The following is a 20,327-nucleotide window of genomic DNA, read 5'->3' on the forward strand; positions in this document are numbered from 1 at the left end:
CACTAATACTGACCCTGTAAACTACATCCTGCACTGCACAAGGTGCCACTTTTAAATAGGCCCCAGAGCATGAGGCCCAGACAACTCAAAACAGCCACCAATAGCAGTACCAACAGAGGGAGCGATGTAAAAAGCCTAGAGCCAGACAAGAAGAGTTTGAGTGTTGAGAAAGTTTGCAGTGCTAGAGGTGGTTACAAAGATAGGGGCATGCAAGGTGATGGAGGGATTCAAATCCAAAGAAATGAATTTTAAATCAGAGGTACTAGGGACCAAGAGATGTAGGCAAACAAGGAAAGGGCTGATGGGTGTGAAACTAGATGCAGAATGGTCACAAGCAGCAAAATATTGGGTCAGCCACAGTTTACAGTGGGCAGTGGAGCAAGGCCACCCGGGAGAGCATTGAGGAAAGGAATTTGAGCCTGGAGATGACAAAGTTATGGACCAATACAAGCATGATGAAATGAATGGCCTCCCTTCTGTGCTGTATAATTCAATGATTCCAAGATTCTATGAAACACGCTCCACCTATTATCTGGTAGGTTAAGATTGGAAACAAGGAAAGGTAGTTCTCCAGAGCTAGGCAATGTAGGAGAGTCATTGAAGGAGGATGGTGTGGTCCAATACATCAAAGGCTGCAGGGAGACTGAAAACAACAAGGAATGAAAGTGCACCACATTCACAGAAAATATTGTTAAATGTACAAAGCACAAATTTGATACATATATTAACATTGCACTGGAGACAGTACAGTGAAGGTCCCTGGGATGAGAGGGTTGTCCTATGATGAGAGGCTGAGTAAATTGGGCCCATATTCTCTGGAGTTTAGAACAATAAAAAGTGATCTCATTGAAACTTACAAGATTCTGAAGGGATAGGGTAGACACAGAGGTTGTTTCCACTGGCTGGGGAATCTAAAACACAGGGGCACAGTCTCAGGATAAGGGGACAATCATTTAGGACTGAGATGCAGAGAAATTTCTTCACTCAAAGGGTTGCATATCTTTGGAATTCTCTTCCCGCGAGAGTTGTGGATGCTCCATCACTGACTATATATAAGGTTAAGATAGAAAGATTTTTGGTCTCTCAGGGAATCAAAGGATATGGGGATGGATTACATCCCAGGTTGTTAAAGGAAGCCAGGGAGGAAATAGCAGATGCGCTGAGGATCATCTTCAAATCATCACTAGATACAGGAGAGGTACCAGATGACAGGAGGTCTGCGAACATTGTGCCATTGTTTAAAAAAGGTGCGAGGGATAGGCCAAATAATTATAGGCCAGTCAGTCTGACCTCGGTGGTGGGTAAATTGTTAGAATCTATTCTGAGGGACAGGATAAACTGCCACATAGAAAGGCATGGATTAATCAGGGATAGTCAGCATGGATTTGTTAAGGGAAGATCATGTCTTACTAACTTAATTGAGTTTTTTGAGGAAGTAACAGGAAGGATTAATGAGGGTAGGGCAGTGAATGTGGTCTACATGGAGTTTAGTAAGGCATTTGACAAGGTCAAAGGGCATATGGCAGACTGGTCAGTAAAATGAAAGCCCACGGGATACAGGGGAATGTGGCAGATTGGATCCAGATTTGGCTCAGGGACAGGAAACAAAGGGTAGCTGTCGACAGATGTTTTTTGCGAATGGAAAGATGGTTCCAGTGGCGTTCCACAGGGCTCAGTGTTGGATCCCTTGCTGTTTGTGGTATATATGAATGATTTGGACTTAAATGTGGGAGGCATGATTGGAAAATTTGCTGATGACATAAAAATTGGCCATGTAGTTGATAGTGAAGAGGATAGCCGTAGACTCCAGAAAGATATCAATGGTTTGGTTGAGTGGGTGGCAAATGGAATTCAATCCAGATAAGTGTGAGGTAATGCATTTGGGGAGGGCAAATAAAGCAAGGGAATGTACAATAAACGGGAGGATATTGAGAGGGGTAAAAGAAGTGAGAGATCTTGGAGTGCATGTCCACAGATCCCTGAAGGTGGCAAGACAGTAGATAGAGTGGTGAAGAAGGCATATAGAATGTTTCCCTTTATTGGCCGAGGTATAGAATACAAAAGCAGGGATGTCATGCTGTAACTGTATAAAATGCTGGTTAGGCCACAGCTGGTGTATTGCATACAATTTTGGTCACCACATTACAGAAAGGTCATAATTGCTCTGGAGAGAGAGTACAGAGGTGATTTACAAGAATGTTGCCAGGGCTCGAAAGTTGCAGCTATGAGGAAATATTGGATCAGCTCGGGTTGTTTTCCTTAGAACAGAGGAGGCTGAGGGGTGACTTAATTGAGGTGTACAAAATTATGAGAGGCCTAGATAGCGTAGACAGGAAGGACCTGTTTCCCCTAGCAGAGAGTTCAATTACCAGGAGGCACAGATTTAAGGTGATTGGTAGAAGGATTAGAGGGGACACGAGGAAGATCTTTTTCACCCAGAGGGTGGTGGGGTGTCTGCAATTCACTGCCAGGAACGGTGGTGGAGGCAGAAAGCCTCAACTCATTTAAAAGGTATCTGGACCTTCACCTGAAGTGCTGTAACCGGCAAGGCTATGGACCAGGTGCTGGAAGGTGGGATTAGATTGGGAGGCTAGTTTTCACGCGACCGGCACAGACACAACGGGCTGAATGGCCTCCTACTATGCCATAGTTTTTCTCTGGTTCTATGGGAGCAAGTGGGAAAGTGGAGTTGAAGCCAAGATTAGTCATGATGATATAGAATGGCAGAGCAGGATCAACAGGCAGGCGGTTTGGTCCTGCTCCTATTTTTTGTGCTATGATGTTCATTTTTATTTTAATATGCTAAATGTAATTCAGATTTTATATTACTTCTCTCTGCAACTGATTGCTGCATCACTAGCAATTCCAACGGCAACACCTGCACATCATTTGAAGGATCCATGCAAGATTCACAGTCACATCAGATTGTACAGAGTATTGGACTCCCACATGGCATAAACATAAGAATTTGGTCCCGATTTCTCCAAGCAGCAGGAATACCAGAGGAGCCAACAATATAATTAATGTAACCTTTATTTGGACTGAAGTAGAATCAACTCTCACTATTTGTTTTCACAATCTGTGTTGCATCTGAATTTACTGGCCTAAAGTCTGCAATGCATTCAGCTCTGACTAAATAGCTTGCTTCAGATAAGGGATCTGTTTTGTTGAAGCATTTGAGATGTTACAAAGACTGAATCTAGTCAGAGTGCCCTCCAGATTCCTGTACAATCTTATTTGTAAGCACTTCAGCAGGATGAGGGCTGTGTTGTACCCATGATGCAATCAAATCCTAACATATCATTAAAGGCATGATAAAAAAAAATCATTCAGCCACTTAGTAAGATGCCAGATGTCTTTGCTGTACTGGAAATACCACAAAAAGTGGCACAGTCCCACTAAAGTCCCAAGTTCTCAATCTGTATGGTGACAGATAAGGTTCATTAACTGAACTAACTGTGCAGACAATGAAAAGCAGTCAATAGCACATTAATTTAAACAATCAGATTTATCAATTACAATTAATTTTCTGAATAGTATTTACCAGCAGTATGTAATAACAAAGCTGCGGATTTGAGCACCTACAGGAGTTTGAATGCATAAATTAGGCTGACCTTCCAAGCAATGAGTGAATTCTACATTGCCAGAGGTGCCATCCTTTGAATGAGATGTTAACTTGCAGTCCCATCAAGTTGTTTCAATTGTTCAGCACTATTCAAAAGGAAAACAAGCAATTCTCTTACTGTCCTGGTCAACATTCATCCATCAACTAATACCACCTAAAAACAAATTTGTCATTCATTTTATGGTTATTCGTGGGATATTGCTGATGCATAATGGCTACCACTGAATAACAACCACTGAACTTCAAAAAAAAAATCAGTATGCAAAGTACTTCGAAACATTTTGATGTGAATGCAAATATTATAATTGTATTAAAACCTATTTAAAGGAGGAACATGATTGCACACTAGAACCTCTGATCAATGCATACACAGAGAACTTTCAAGGCATTTTGTCAAAAGTCACACAGTTATTAATGGAGCTGCTAAGGACAGCAACATTGACTGCACTTCTTCACACCCTGCCTCCTGTAGGGATTCCATTCCATTCTCCCAGTTTGTCCGTCTCCGATGCATCTGTTCTGATGATGCAACTTTCCACAACAGTGCCTCTGATATGTCTTCCTTTATCCTCAACCGAGGATTCCCGCGCACTGTGGTTGACAGGATCCTCAACTGTGTCAGACCCATTTCCCACACTTCTGCCCTCACCCCTTCCCCTCCCTCCCAGAACTGCGACAGGGTTCCTTTTGTCCTCACTTTCCACTCCGCCAGCCTCCACATCCAAAGGATCATCCTCTGCCATTTCTGCCACCTCCAGCGTGATGCCACCACCAAACACATGTTCCCCTCTCCCCACCCCCACTTCAGCATTCCGAGGGACTGTTCCCTCTGTGACACCCTGGTTCACTCCTCCATCACCCCTGACACCTCTTCCTTTTCCCACAGCACCTTCCCATGCAATCGCAGGAGGTGTAATACCTGCCCTTTGACCTCCTCTCTCCTCACCATCCAAAGCCCCAAAACACTCCTTCCAGGTAAAGCAGCAATTTACTTGTACTTCTTTCAATTTAGTATACTGTATTCGCTGCTCACAATGTTGTCTACTCTATATTGGGAAGACCAAATGCAAATTGGGTGACGGCTTTGCAGAACACCTCCGCTCGGTCCACAAGCACGATCCTGAACTTCTGGTTGCTTGTCATTTTAATTCTCCATCTTGTTCCCATGCCCACATTTGTCTTTGGCCTGCTGCAGTATTCCAGTGAACATCAACGAAAGTTCAAGGAACAACGCCTCATCTTCTGATTAGGCATTCCACAGCCTTCTGGACTCAATATTGAGTTCAATAATTTCAGACCATGAGCTCCATTATCTTTTATTTATTTACAATTTTATTTTATCCACATTTAGTTTTTTGTAATTTTTTTTAAACCATGTGCTAGTCTTAAACTTATTTTTCGTGTTTTTGCTTTTGTACAGAGCTGTTCAATATTCTGCCATTAGCACTCTTTCTGGACTCGTGCTTTGTCTTTCGCTACAACTATTTAGCATTCCATTTGCATTCCGTTCCATGACATCTGTCATTTAATCTCTTCCCCCCTCCGTCCTATCACAGTCCTTCCTTCTTGTTCTTCTTCCCCCTGCCACCTCCACCCCCACCCCCCACCAACCTCACTTGCTCAAAGACTGTAACATTTCAAATTTTGATAGTTCTGATAGAGTCATAGAGTTATACAGCACAGAAAACGGCCCTTCAGCCTATCATGTCTGTGCCGGCCATCAAGCACCTAACTATTCTAATCCCATTTTCCAGAACTTGGCCCGTAGCCTTGTATGCTATGGCGTTTCAAGTGCTCATTTAAATACTTCTTAAATGTTCCTGCCTCTACTACCTCTTCAGGCAGTGCATTCCAGATTCCAACCACCCTCTGGGTGAAAATTATTTTCCTCAAATCCCTTCTAAACTTCCTGCCCCTTACCTTAAATCTATGCCCCCTGGCTATTGACACCTCCGCTACGGGAAAAGGTTTCTTCCAATCCAACCTATCAATGCCCCTCATAATTTTGTATACCTCAATCGTATCTCCCCTCAGCCTTCTTTGCTCTGAGGAAAACAACACTCGCCTTTTCAGTCTCTCTTCATAGCTGAAGTGCTCCAGCCCAGGCAACATCCTGGTGAATCTCCTCTGCACCTTCTCCAGTGCAATCACATCCTTCCAATAGTGTGATGCCCAGAACTGTACACAGTACTCCAGCTGTGGCCTAACTAGCATTTTATACAGCTCCATTACAACCTCCCTGCACTTATATTCTATGTTTCGGCTAATAAAGGCACATATCCCATATGCCTTCCTAACCACCTTATCTACCTGTGCTGCTGCCTTCAGTGATCTATGGACAAGTACACCAAGGTCCCTCTGACCCTCTGTACTTCCTAGGGTCCTACCATCCATTGTATATTCCCTTGCCTTGTTAGTCCTCCCAAAATGCATCACCTCACACTTCTCAGGATTAAATTCCATTTGCCACAACTTCCCCCATCTTACCAGCCCATCTATGTTGTACTGTAATCTAAGGCTTTCCTCCTCACTACTTACAACACCATCAATTTTTGCGTCATCTGCGAACTTACTGATCATACCTCCTATATTCACGTCTAAGTCATTAATATACACTACAAACAGCAAGGGTCCCAGCACAAATCCCTGCGGTACACCACTGGTCACAGGCTTTCACTCGCAAAAACAACCCTCAACCATTAACCTCTGCCTCCTGCTATTAAGCCAATTTTGGATCCAAATTGCCAAATTGCCCTGGATCCCATGAGCTCTTACCTTCTTAAGAAATCTCCCATGCGGGACCTTATCAAAAGCCTTACTGAAGTCCATGTAGACTACATCAACTGCTTTACCCTCATCTATACATCTATAATCCTGTCCTTCAGAATGTTTTCCAATAGTTTTCCAACCACTGATGTTAGACTCACTGGCCTACAATTACCTGATTTATCCCTGTTACCCTTCTTAAATAATGGTACCACATTCGCTGTCCTCCAATCCTCTCCTGTGGCCAGAGAGGATTTGAAAATTTGTGTCAGAGCCCCTGCAATCTCCTCCCTTGCCTCACATAACAGCCTGGGATACATCTCATCTGGGCCTGGGGATTTATCCACTTTTAAGCCACTTTGAAGTGTCACAGACCTAAAACGTTAACCCTGTTTCTCTCTACACAGATGCTGCCAGACCTGCTGAGTATTTCCAGCACTTTCTGGTCTCATTTCAGAGTTTCAGCATCCGCAGCATTTTGCTCTTAAGATAAAAGCCTTCTTCTATTATGATACTCAGTTCTTAGATTCTTGCTACAATGTTGCTGTAATTGATTTTCAAATTTCCCATCATGGCACTGTTTTTGTTTGCTTATCGGGATTTAAAAGGCCCCCAATAACAAAGTTTTTACAATTTTTCAGCATGCTTTTCATAGGAACATGGGAGCAGGAGTAGGCCATTCAGCCCATCAAGCCTGCTCTGCCATTCAATTAGATCATGGCTGATCATCTACCTCAATACCACTTTCCCGCGCTACCCCCATTGATGCCATTAGTATCCAGATATCTAATCGATTTCTGTCTTGAATATGCTCAATGATTGAGCATCCAGAGCCCTCTAGGATAGAGAATTCAAAAGATTTACAACCCTCTGAGTAAAGAAATTCCTCTTCATTTCAGTCTTAAATGGCATACCCCTTATTCTGAGACTATGTCCCCTGGTTCCAGACTCACCAGCCAGAGGAAACAAGCTATCTACATCCACCCTGTCGTGCCGTATATGAATTTGTAAGTTTCAATGAAATCACCTCTCATTCTTCGAAACTCTAGAGAATACACACCCAGTGTCCTCAATCTCTCCTCATAAGACAATCCCGCCATCCCAGGGATTAGTCTGGTGAACCTCCGTTGCACTCTCTCTATAGCACGTATAACCTTCCTTAGATAAGGAGACCAAAACTGGACACAATATTCCAGGTGCGGTCTCACCAAGGCTCTATACAATTGCTGCAAGATATTTTTACACCTGTAATCAAATCATCTTGCGATGAAGGCCAACATACCATCTGCCTTCCTAAATGCTTGCTGCACCTGCATGCTAGCTTTTCGTGACTCGTGAACAAGGACCCTTTAGACATCAACACTTCCCAACCTCTCACCATGTAAGAAATACCCTGCCTTTCTGTTTTTTCTACCAAAGTATCACTTCACACTTATTCACGTTATATTCCATCTGCCATGTTCTTGCCCATTCACTTAACCTGTCCAAGTCCCCTTGAAGCCACCTAGCATCCTCCTCACAACTTACATTCCTATCTAGTTGTGCCATTTGCAAATTTGTAAATATTACATTTGGTTCCCACAGCCAAATCATTTATATAGATTGTGAATAGCTGTGACCCCAGTGCTGATCCTTGTGGTACCCCACTAGTCATAGCCTGCCATCCTGAGAATAACCCATTTATTCCTACTCTCTATTTTCTGTCGGTTAACCAATTCTCAATCCATACCAGTATATCACCCCCAATCCCATGTGCTCTAATTTTGTTTACCAACCTCCTGTGCGTGGCCTTATCAAAAGCCTTCTAAAAATCCAAATACACCACATCCACTCCTTTATCTATGGTACAAGTAAAAACCTCAAAAAATTCCAACAGGTTTGTCAAACATGATTTCCCTTTCATAAATCCATGTTGACTGCCCAATCGTGTCATTATTTTCTAAGTGTCTCGTTATCACATCCTTTATAATAGATTCGAACATTTTCCCTACTACTGACGTCAAATTAACAGGTCTGTAGTTCCCTGTTTTCTCTCTCCCTCCTTTCTTTAATAGTGGGGTTACATTTGCTACCTTTCAGTCTGCAGGAACCTTTTCAGAATCTATAGAAAGGTAGTCACCAATGCATCCACTATCTCAAGAGCCACCTCCTTCAACACTCTGGGATGTAGCTTATTTGGTCCAGGGGATTTACAACCTTCAATTCAGTTGAAGTACTACCTCTTTATTAATGCTAATTTCTTTCAGTTCCCCATTTTCACAAGTCCCTTGGTTCCCTAGTACTTCTGGGAGATTTTCTGTATCTTCCTCCATGAAGACAGACAGAAAATAATGTTTAATTTCTGTGTCATTTCCCTGTTCTCCAATATAAATTCTCTTGTCTCCACCTGCAATGGAAATTTGTCCTTGCTAGTCTTTTCAGGCAAAATGTTCCTGGACATTTCTTTATCGATACTGAAGTCTCAGTCAGCAATCAAAATCACTCCCATTCTCTGTTCAGTGGCTTCACCCTTGTGTATAGGCAGGTTGTAGAGAATGCAACACATAATACCTATTCGCGCTATGTACATACTGGTGGGGACCTCTGGAGGTGATGCAAATAATGTCACCTTTATTTCAGGTTAAGGAGTGATCCTTCTATTGTGTTTTGTACTACTCAAGGAATTTTTTCCCCATTTTAACAGTCCCTTTATGGTGTTTACGGGTAATGTACAGCTGTAGAGACTTCAGACCAGAACCATGGTTCATTTAATAATGTCCACTGGATGCTATTATTGCTGGGCTTCCAAATGGTGAGCAAGAAAGAAAACTTCTAAACTTAAATCTAACATATATTATTTTTATTTTATTATTATTTAGAGATACAGCACTGAAACAGGCCCTTCGGCCCACCGAGTCTGTGCCGACCAACAACCACCCATTTATACTAATCCTACATTAATCCCATATTCCCTACCACCACATCCCCACCATTCTCCTACCACCTACCTACACTAGGGGCAATTTACAATGGCCAATTTACCTATCAACCTGCAAGTCTTTGGCTGTGGGAGGAAACCGGAGCACCCGGCGGAAACCCACGCGGTCACAGGGAGAACTTGCAAACTCCGCACAGGCAGTACCCAGACTGAACCCAGGTCGCTGGAGCTGTGAGGCTGCGGTGCTAACCACTGCGCCACTGTGCTGCCCAGAATTGTTCTATTCTGGAAAGTCAGTTGGTGAAGGATAGTAACTGAAGCCAATCTTTGCACAGTCTTTCATTTACTTACAGAGTGAAACATTACACTGCCTAACTCAACCACCACAGTTTCAATAAGCATCTCTTTATATATGCTCAAGTGAAACCTCAATTAATGCCCTCCACCTACATATAATTAAAACACAATTGATATACAATTAACATTAATAGCACGTACATACGAAGTGAAAAAGCAAATTATACATATTTAGCCTTCTGAAACATCAACCATGTTAACCTTGGGTAAATAGATGAAAATGAATAAAAGTCACACTTAGGGGAAAATAGCTCATTTACAATTTGGCATAATCGATCAGCACAGGTCAATGACTGAGCAACAATGAAAAGGGAATATTTACCAACTCTCTGAAAATTTCTTCCGTATCGTTCTGTATTTGGGTCATTTTCCAAGTCATTAAAAATGATCCATTTGGTAAGTTACAACATGCAAATTAATCACTAGAGAAAAAGAAACATAGTAAAATTAAACAATTTATGGAATATTTAATAAGTTGAATTATTTAAACAATAATTAAATGAAGTAGCAATCTGTATAGGTAAGCCTCAAATTCTTTGGTCACGGCAGCATGTCGTGCTTAAAATTAATAATGGCTATCTTTAATTGTGGATTTGAAGAATGAACACCAATAGGCTATTTGATCACCTATAGGACATAATAAAACCCTTGACCTCCCCAGCCAGTGAGCATTAAAAACATGCAACAGAGAAAAGATCCTTCCATCAAGCAGAAATACACAGCCCCTTGGTCCCTGAAACCACTGGTCTCCCCCCAACAAAGCAGGCCCTCTTGTCAACCCCCAACCTCCAAGAGGCGAAAATCTAAATTTGGTGACATATAGTGGACCATTTCCCCTCACCACAAGGGAAATCCACTCCTACAGAAAACAAGGAGAGCTCAATGCAACCCCAACCCTCCTTAGTTTCTCAGCCTTTGCTCCTACTCTCCTCTACCATCTTTCTCCTCCTGTTCCTTACCCCCCTCAGATCCCTTTTCCACCAACCATCCTTCCCACATCCTCTTCCACTACCCAACTTGCCCTCCTCTCCTCCTTTGACCCGCTCTTGCTCTTTCCTTCTCCCTCTCTTTCTCCATCTGCTTCCTTTCCATCATCCCCTTTGTTGTTTCCTCAAAAAAACCCTATTAAATTTATCAAACTGACTTGTCTTTCACAAATCCATTTTGGCTGTCCTTAAGTAGCCATGTGTTTCCAGGCAGGTACTGAATTTATCCAATATTGTAGTATGTAGAAGTTTACCCACTACCCATGTTAGGCTGACTGGTCTATGGCTTCCTGGTGTCTCTCTTTCTGAACACTTTTTAAATAGACAACCCTCTAGTCCTCTAGCACAACCTCCATATTCAGGGATGTTTGAAAGATTGTGGTCAGAGCCTCTGATCTTTGCTCTCTAATTTCCCTGATCATCCTAGGACACAAACCAAGGCTGGTGCCTTTTCCATCTTGAGCTCCACCATTTTTTTTCAGTCCTACTTACTTACCTATAGTTAGCCTATCCAATTGCACCACCTCCTCCTCCTGTATCTTTATATTTTTCTGTAAATCCAGGGCAGAAAGCTCATTTATTATCTCTGTCATGTTTTCATCCTCCATAAGAAGATTTCTTGCTTTAACTTTAATTGGTTCTACACTTTCTTGAGCCAATACTTTACTTTTTCTCCATTTATAACATTAATTGCTATTCTCCTTTGAGTTATTCATCAGTCTTTTCTCATTTGCTTTCTCAGTTTTTCTACGATTTTTGGTTCTTCTCTATATTTTGTATACTTGGCTTGATTTTCTTTTGTAATTTTTGCCTCCCAATACTTCTTACCCACCAGCAGCCATGTAGACTCCCAAGAGCTGCAAACAACAGTTGAAAAAAAAACTCACTAAAACAGGAAATGAGTTTCAGGAGAAACCAGCAATAAGCCTCCTCCAGGAAGTTGCCCAGCTCCTCTCTGAATGTTTGCAGTTAATCTGTATGAGCTAGAAAACTGTTTGAAAGGATCATTGACCTTCTGGGAAAAGAAAAATCTCCCAACATCTAATTTCGTTCTGTGTGTGTGTAGCTTGTATGCATTTCCCCTCATTATTCTAACCAATAAATTAACTTCTCCATGTGCACACAAGAGGTCATTTTTCCTTTATTGGTGCTTTTTTTTGCCTCTCCTCGGAGACCACATCGCTGCAACGTTTGGTGGGCGTGGGCGGGGGGGGGGCATTGGTGTTGTTGGGGAATTGTGGTGGTGGTGGGAAGTGTCTAGTCATGATGTTGCAAGCATCATGGCTGTGGGGCAAACTTGACGTACGAGTTGGCCTTTTCCTGGCTGTATTTTTTTTAATATTCACATGTCCCTTAATCAATTTAAATACTAAAATTAATTTAAGAAACTGTAAAAAAGCATATGATAAATCTAGAGCTAATAACATAATAGAAAATGAAGTCAGGTCTCTTCTCATCAGACTTTAATTTAGAGCCAGTATGGTATACATAACCTTGTCTTTAACCCTACCTACATGCATCACACAACATGTATCTACAACCACATCCCCAAGCCCCTGAAGTGAAGCAAGTATCTTTACCTCACTTGCTGGTTACTTTTGGCATAAACTATCCTGTGTGTTGTTCAGGAGTTTAATTAATTCTTTACTGGGAGCAGTAAAGCAGTTCTTGGTGAAGGAAATCAGCATATTAAGATGGTTGCTTGACCTGTGCATGTTTTAGCAATTAGAAATGGAAACAAAGACATATATTGAAACAATTGATTTATCAGCTGCACTTATGCTGCCACTTCCACATTGCTACACATTGAAAACTGCTTTGCATCAATTAATAAAATCAGTATAACTTGTACGTCTGGTCCTTAATAGACACCTTAGCACATGACCGCCATGTGAGACTCTTTCCAAGAGTCAATTTCACATTAATCTGACTTTGCACTGGCCGGTAAACATAATTCCAACTTGTCCAATGCCACATTTTAGACATACTTTTGGACCACTGGGAATTTTAAATATCATATTCAGTATCTTTCACGTTAGAACAAAGCAGATACCCCATTGTGCTCAAACATTAAAAATAAGCTGCGAAAAGAGTAGAGGTCTATGCATGCATTGAACAACATACAGAAACCATTGTTGCTGCACTGTTTTGTTATATCAAACTGGGCTCATTCTGCAACATAAAAAGGTCTGCTGATTATGCATCCAGCAGATAACGTTTTGCATCTGAAGGTAAATAATCTAAATTCTCTTTGTTCAGGAGACCTAAAGTAATTTTATTTTCAAGCAAAAGTGATAGGATATGTTAAATTTGAGTGGTATATATGAAAAAAGTCAAAATATTCATTCTGAATAGCTGTTGGCTTTTCCGCTGGCTAGAGAATCAATGGCATCACTGAGTTCCGATTTTGTTGGCTGTACGTCCAGCTCATCCATGACTGGCAGAGGCTGGGCTGCATTGAGGGCAGTCTCAGTGACAACATTCTCGCTGGAGTACAGTTCGAGGTAGTGCTCAACCCAGCGGTCCATTTGCTTGCGTTGGTCAGTGATTATGTCCCCTGATTTAGATTTGAGGGGGGCGATCTTCTTGATGGTTGGCCCAAAAGCTCTCTTAATGCCATCATACATTCCTCTGATGTTTCCGGTGACTGAGGCCAGCTGAATATGACTGCATAGGTGTTGCCAGTCATCATTTGCGCAGCGCCTGGCGGTTCTTTGTGCAGTGCTTCTGGCTGCATTAATTGCTACGGATGTTAACTCACTGGGGGCTTTCTTGTAGTTCAACAGTGCAATGCGCTTAGTGGCTATGACAGATTCCAGCTCTTCAATATGAGATTGAAACCAGTCTGCATTCCTCTTCGCACGTTTGCCGTAGGTGGTCAAAGCTGACTCATAGATGGCGTCTCTGATGTGGGCCCACTTGGTCTCAGCATCCCCTGTGGGAGTGTTTTGAAGGGCTGTTACAAGTGAATTTAGAAATTTTTGTAACAGCTGTGGATGAGAAATTCCGCTCGTGTTGATGCGCGGGTGGCCCTTCTGCTTGGAATGATGCAACTTCTTTGGTCTGAGTCTAACCTTGCTGCACACCAGGGAGTGGTCGGTGTCGCAGTCTGCACTGCGGATGCTGCGTGTGATTTGAACACTGTTTAAGGAGCTTCGCCTTGTGATGATGAGGTCTAGCTGGTGCCAAGGACGCGATCTTGGGTGCCTCCATGAAACCTGGCGACAGGGTTTAGTGTGAAAGAACGAGTTGGTGATGCAGAGGTTATGATAGGTACACAACTCAAGCAGTCTCTGTCCATTCTCATTCATCCTTCCAACACCATAGCGCCCAAGGCAGGAGGGCCATGAGTCATGGTTGGCCCCAACCCTGGCATTAAAGTCCCCCAGCAGGAACAGGTGTTCGGTGTTGGGGATGCTACTAATGATATTATGGAGTTCCTCGTAGAACTGGTCTTTAGCTTCATGTGGGGAGCAGAGTGTTGGAGCATAGATGCTGAGTAGGTGTACTGGACCAGAGGTGGTGAGCAGTCGGATGGGCAGTATGCGTTACGAGCCATTTGTGGGAGGCTCTATGTTGCTGAGCAAGGAGTTTCTGTTGGCGAAGCCCACTCCATGCTGTCTTGGTTCTTCAGGATCCCTGCCCTGCCAGAAGAAGGTGTAGTCTTGCTCTGCTAGAGATCCACTCGCAGGGAGGCGTGTCTCCTGAAATGCTGCAATGTCCACATTGAGTCTACTGAGCTCGTTGTTAATGATGGCGGTCTTCCGAGAATCGTTGATTTGTGAGGTCTTCCGACAGGCCAGGACACATCGTTCTGACCTTCCAGCTTGCAAAGCGAAGGGCTGGTACCTTCTTTCCTTTTTTCATGTTGTTTGGTGCGGTGTTGCAGTCCACTTTTCGGGCAATGACCCTGAGCTCCAAGCACCCATTGAAGCAGGTGGACTGTGGCGGGACAGAACCTTATTGACCGGGGGCTGCCCGGTTTGAAGCGGGCGGTAGCTGTCCAGTGAGGTGCGATGACCTCTTCCACCGACAAAGGCAACCCGTGGCACCCAATCTCTACGCTAATTTAGCTGGACTTATAACCCGTAACTGCTGCCTTCCGTGTTGTTTCAGTCACTGTGAGGCGACTATGGAGTGACCTCTCCATGGCGCATGCCTGTGCGAATGTATGGAGGTTGAGAGTTTCCCAAGCGTCAAAACCCCCCTCTCAGCCTTTATGGTGGGGTCCAAAGGAGTGCAGAGCACGACGTTTGGCACCGGTATGGCTGCAGGAACTGCCGGAAACATGCCAAAGGTGACACATGACCGCCTACGGGGTTCCGCTCCGGATTTTCTGTAAGGGTTTACTCCCTTAGCCTTGGTGTCTCCCGAGACGCCCACAAGGCAGTGGCGTTGTTAGGGCCCCTACACAGGTGTAGGAGGATGCCGGTAGGAGGAGGGGGTGCGAGGGGGAGGGGTGGAGGGAAGGGGGTGCAAGAGGGAGCTGGGAAGGGGGCTGTAAGGGGGTGCGGGGGGTGCAGGGGAAAGATGGTGCGAGGGGGGGCTGGGAAGGGGTTGTGAGGGGGGAGGGGGTGCGGGGGGGGGGGCGTGAGCTGAGAGAGTGGAGCTGGGAAGGGGAAGGGGGGGAAAGGGGATGCAGGTAATAAGCCATTTCCTCAGTTCCCACCATCGACGCCTGGAAAGCTCATCCGCGTCCTTCGGGAGGTGAGCGACATCCGCGGGCGCCGGTACCAGCATTGCCGACAGTGCGCTGCTGATGCTCTCTGAGCCATCTCCCACGGGCGCTTTGATTACCATAACAGAAACATGGCTACAGGGTGATCAAGACTGGGAACCGAATATTCAAGGATATTCAACATTTAAAAAGGACAGGCAAAAAGGAAAAGGAGGTGGTGTTGCGCTGATAATAAGGGATGGGATCAGTACATTGGTAAGGGAGGATTTCAGATCGGAAAAACAAAATGTAGAATCTGTTTGGGTGGAGCGAAGAAACAGCAAGGGCAGCAAACATTGGTAGGAGTTGTTTATAGATCACCAAACAGTAGTGGTAGTGTGGGTCATGGCATTAATCAGCAGATTAGATAAGCATCTAGCATGGGTAATACAGTAATTATAGGTGACTTCAATCAGCATATAGACTGGATAAACCTAATGAGCACGAATGCTGTAGAGGACGAATTTCTGGAGTGTGTTAGGGATGGTTTTCTTGAGCTGTTGGTTGAGGAACTGACTAGAGAACAGTAAAATAAAAGCAAAATACTGCAGATGCTGGAAATCTAAAATAAAAACAAGAAATGCTGGAAATACTCAGCAGGTCTGGCAGCATCTGTGGAGAGAGAAGCAGAGTTAACATTTCAAGTCAGTGACCCTTCTTCAGAACTGGGTCCAGGACGAGTTGGGTTGGGCCGGGCCGGGCCGAACACACACGGTAATTGTAGTAAGTATTGAAATTAAAAAAACTTACCTGAGTTGAGAGTCCAGGACGAAACGGAGTCTGCGCAGTGAGTGAGTGACATCACTATGATGTCATCGCGCATGTGATGCAGCTTCGTGGAGCTTCCTAGTCAGAAGGTAAGTAAAGGGATGGTCGGGTCGGGCTCAGTTCGGGTCGAGTCAAGTCGGGTCAGGTTCAGGTTTTGCTCGGGTCGGGCTCAGGGCAAAATCGGAGAGACTCGGGTCCAGTGTGGTTCGGGTCGGGTTCTTAACTCCCCGACGTGAGGAGGCCACTACTCTGCCTCCATAAGCAAATCCCCTTTTGGGTCCCCAATTGGCTCCACTCCTCCTTTTACCACCCTTCTCCTATTTATATGCCTATAGACCTTTAGATTCCTGTTTATGTTAGCCACAAGTCTCTTCTCAAACTCTCTCTTTGCTTAATTTTTTCACTGCATGCAGATGTACAATGGATATCTTCTTTGGCTTCCTTGTCTCGAGAGACAATGGGTAAGCGCCTGGAGGTGGTCTGCGGTTTGTGAATCAGCGCCTGGAGTGGCTAGAGTGACAGACTCCTCTACAGGCGCTGCAGATAAAATTGGCTGTTGGGGCGGTTACACAGTTGGCTCTCTCCTTGCACTTCTGTCTTTTTTCCTGCCAACAGCTAAGTCTCTTCGACTCGCCACTGTTTAGCCCCGCCTTTATGACTGTCCGTCAGCTCTGGCGATCACTGGCAATTGACTCCCACGACTTGTGATCAATGTCACAGGACTTCATGTCGCGTTTGCAGACGTCTTTAAAGCGGAGACATGGACGGCCGGTGGGTCTGATACCAATGACGAGCTCGCTGTACAATGTGCCCTTGGGGATCCTGCCATCTTCCATGCGGCTTATATGGCCAAGCCATCTCAAGCGCCGCTGGCTCAGTAGGGTATATATGCTGAGGATGTTGGCTGCCTCGAGGACTTCTGTGTTGGAGATACGGTCCTGCCACCTGATACCAAGGATTCTCCGGAGGCAGCGAACATGGAATGAATTGAGAGGTCGCTCTTGGCTGACATATGTTGTCCTGGCCTCACTGCCATAGAGCAAGGTACTGAGGACACAGGCTTGATACACTCGGACTTTTATGTTCCGTGTCTTGGCCAGTCTGAACATAGCAGCAGACGCCTTTCCCATGTGCTTGTTGATTTCTGCATCGAGAGACAGGTGATAGTTAAGCCTAGGAAGGTGAACTCTTGAACCACTTCCAGAGCGTGGTCGCTGATATTGATGGATGGAGCATATCTGACGTCCTGTCCCATGATGTTAGTTCTCTTGAGGCTGATGGTTAGGCCAAATTCGTTGCAGGCAGCTGCAATCCTGTCGATGAGTCTCTGCAGACACTCTTCTGTGTAGGATGTTAATGCAGCATCGTCAGCAAAGAGGAGTTCCCTGATGAGGACTTTCCGTACTTTGGTCTTCGTTCTTAGATGGGCAAGGTTGAACAACCTGCCATCTGATCTTGTGTGGAGGAAAATTTCTTCTTCTGAAGACTTGAACGCATGTGAAAGCAGCAGGGAGAAGAAGATCCCAAACAGTCTAGGTGTGAGAGCACAGCCCTGTTTCACGCCACTCAGGATAGGAAAGGGGTCTGATGAGGCACCGCTATGCTGAATTGTGCCTTTCAAATTGTCATGGAATGAGGTGATGATACTCAGTAGCTTTGGTGGACATCCAATCTTTGCTAGTCGTCTGAAGAGACCACATCTGCTGACAAGGTCAACGGCTTTGGTGAGATCTATGAAAGCAATGTAGAGGGGCATCTGTTGTTCGTGGCATTTCTCCTGTAGCTGGCGAAGGGAGAACACCATGTCAATGGTGGATCTCTCTGCTCGAAAGCCACACTGTGCCTCAGGGTAGACACGCTCAGCCAGCTTCTGGAGCCTGTTTAAAACGACTCGAGTGAAGACTTTCCCCACTATGCTGAGCAGGGAGATTCCACGGTCGTTGTTGCAGTCACCGCGGTCACCCTTGTTATTGTAGAGGGTGATGATATTGGCATCGCACATATCCTGTGGTACTGCTCCCTTATCCCAGCACAGGCAAAGTAGTTCATGGAGTGCTGAGAGTATAGCACGCTTGGCACTCTTGATTATTTCAGGCGTAATGCCATCCTTCCCAGGGGCTTTTCCACTGGCTCGAGAATCAATGGCATCACTGAGTTCCGATTTTGTTGCCTGTTCGTCCAGCTCATCCATGACTGGCAGAGACTGGGCTGCATTGAGGGTGGTCTCAGTGGCAACATTTTCCCTGGAGTACAGTTCTAGGTAGCGCTCCACCCAGCGGTCCATTTGCTTGCATTGGTCAATGATCGTGTCCCCTGATTTAGACTTGAGGGTGGGGGGGGGGGGCGATCTTCTTGATGGTTGGCCCAAAAGCTCTTAATGCCATCATATATTCCTCTGATGTTTCTGGTGTCGGAGGCCAGCTGAATACAACTGCATAGGTGTTGCCAGTAGTCATTTGCACAGCGCCTGGTTGTTCTTTGTGCAGCGCTTCTGGCTACTTTAAGTGCTGCTGATGTCAACTCGCTGGGGGCTTTCTTGTAGTTCAACAGTGCAATGCAGTTAGCGGCTATGACAGGTTCCAGCTCTTCAAAGTGAGATTGAAACCAGTCTGCATTCTGCTTCTCACGTTTACCATAGGTTGTCATTGCTGGGTCATAGATGGCGTCTCTGATGTGGGCCCACTTTGTCTCTGCATCCCCTGTAGGAGTGTTTTGAAGGGTTTTTTCAAGTGAATTTAGAAACTTATGTAACAGCTGTGGATAAGAAATTCTGTTAGTGTTGATGCACAGGTGGCCCTTCTGCTTGGAGTGACGTAGCTTCTTTGGTTTGAGTCTAACTTTGCTGCACACCAGGGAGTGGTCGGTGTTGCAGTCCGCACTTTGGAAGCTGCGTGTGATTTGGACACTGTTTATGGAGGCTCGCCTTGTGAAGATGAGGTCCAGCCTGTGCCAACGACGTGATCTTGCGTGCCTCCATGAAATCTGGTGACAGGGTTTACTATGAAAGAACGAGTTGGTGATGCAGAGGTTGCGATAGGTACACAACTCCAGAAGTCTCTGGATATATCAATGGATATCAGGAAATATATAAATATGTAGAATACAGTATATAGAAAAATGTCATAAATGTAGTATTGTATGTAGTAACATGCCACTGGAATTCAACTTGTTTTATTATATGTATGGACAGATACACTCTGCAAGCATGATGACATACCCCAGAAAGTTTATTTGTGGAACCAGGGGCACCCTTAATTGACGTAACAAATGACTAATTTGCCGCAGTTTATATGCAATCGGAAGAGCGGAGAAGCCACCATCGAACAGGATGACATTAGGCTACTAAGACCGTTAAAAAAGTCAAATAGTGACTTCGATGGATGGGTGGACCAGGGACCAGAAGGGAATATTAGGAGGCCGAACAAACTCATCGGAGAGTGTCTTGGCGTCGGAGCCAAGCGCCTTGTTTGTGTTCACTATGTTCAGGGGTTTTCACATAGAAACACTAATTCAAACCTGTGGAAACTACAAGAGAATAATTAACCCACTGCATGAGCCGACATTTCAAATGAGTAAATGGTTGTAACTGCACCGACTCACTGCGAATCGGCGGCGGCTTCATACACAATCTCAAGAGTCGGTGTCGGGGCAGAGACGACCTTTGCTTCTCGCTCCCTCACTTCAGTCAGCGGCGCTTCAATAATCCACATCTAAATGTAAAGAGGATTAAAAGTAGCCTGTCACACGCCTCACCTCCACGTACTCGATTTCTACCTGCTTCCCCCTGCCCAGATGGGTATTTTATCGATTCCCCTTTTTAAAGCCCATTTCGCCGACCGGCCATGGCTGCGCGTCTCTGTTGTCCAGGAGCCATTTTGGTTTCCATGGGGAAGTCAGAGGTTAAAGGTTAAGGGGCCAGCAAGCAAATCCTTGCAACACAAGAGGCGAAACACAGCAGGTATTGGAAATCTGACAACCCCCGGGAAATATTCAGCAAATCAAGCAACACTTTTAGTGTAGCACCTGAAACAATCGTCTAACTGAAAAACTTCATCAACTTTGCTTCCAATTTCCACCCATCTCACCTTTACATGGTCTATCTCCGACACTTCCCTTTCCTTCCTCAACTTCTCTGTCGCCATCTCTGGGGAAATAATGTCTACTAATATTCATTGTAAGCCCACTGACTCC

The 20,327-nt window shown here is 44.7% G+C and overlaps 1 protein-coding gene across 18 annotated transcripts in view; it reads right to left on the reverse strand.

The window, feature by feature from the left end:
* The window catches only part of lrrc9 (leucine rich repeat containing 9), a 306,547-nt gene extending 286,548 nt beyond the window's left edge, over positions 1 to 19,999 (reverse strand). For 13 of the 18 annotated variants that reach the window (XR_010975669.1, XM_068038817.1, XM_068038818.1 and 10 more), the window contains exons 1-2: positions 19,890 to 19,999; positions 9,988 to 10,087 (exon numbers count right to left, since the gene is read on the reverse strand). Coding sequence is in view for 15 of the 18 variants with exons in the window: in XM_068038817.1 (XP_067894918.1) it covers positions 9,988 to 10,044 (57 nt within the window). In the remaining 3 variants the exon portion in view is untranslated. Of the gene's footprint in view, positions 1 to 3,544; positions 3,712 to 9,987; positions 10,088 to 19,736 lie in introns of those variants that run through there. The other 5 variants (XM_068038813.1, XM_068038808.1, XM_068038807.1 and 2 more) reach the window with 5 other exon arrangements.
* Between the last annotated feature and the right edge of the window lie 328 nt (positions 20,000 to 20,327).

This window comes from Heterodontus francisci, chromosome 9, assembly GCF_036365525.1.
Source record: "Heterodontus francisci isolate sHetFra1 chromosome 9, sHetFra1.hap1, whole genome shotgun sequence".
Lineage (NCBI taxonomy): Eukaryota > Metazoa > Chordata > Chondrichthyes > Heterodontiformes > Heterodontidae > Heterodontus > Heterodontus francisci.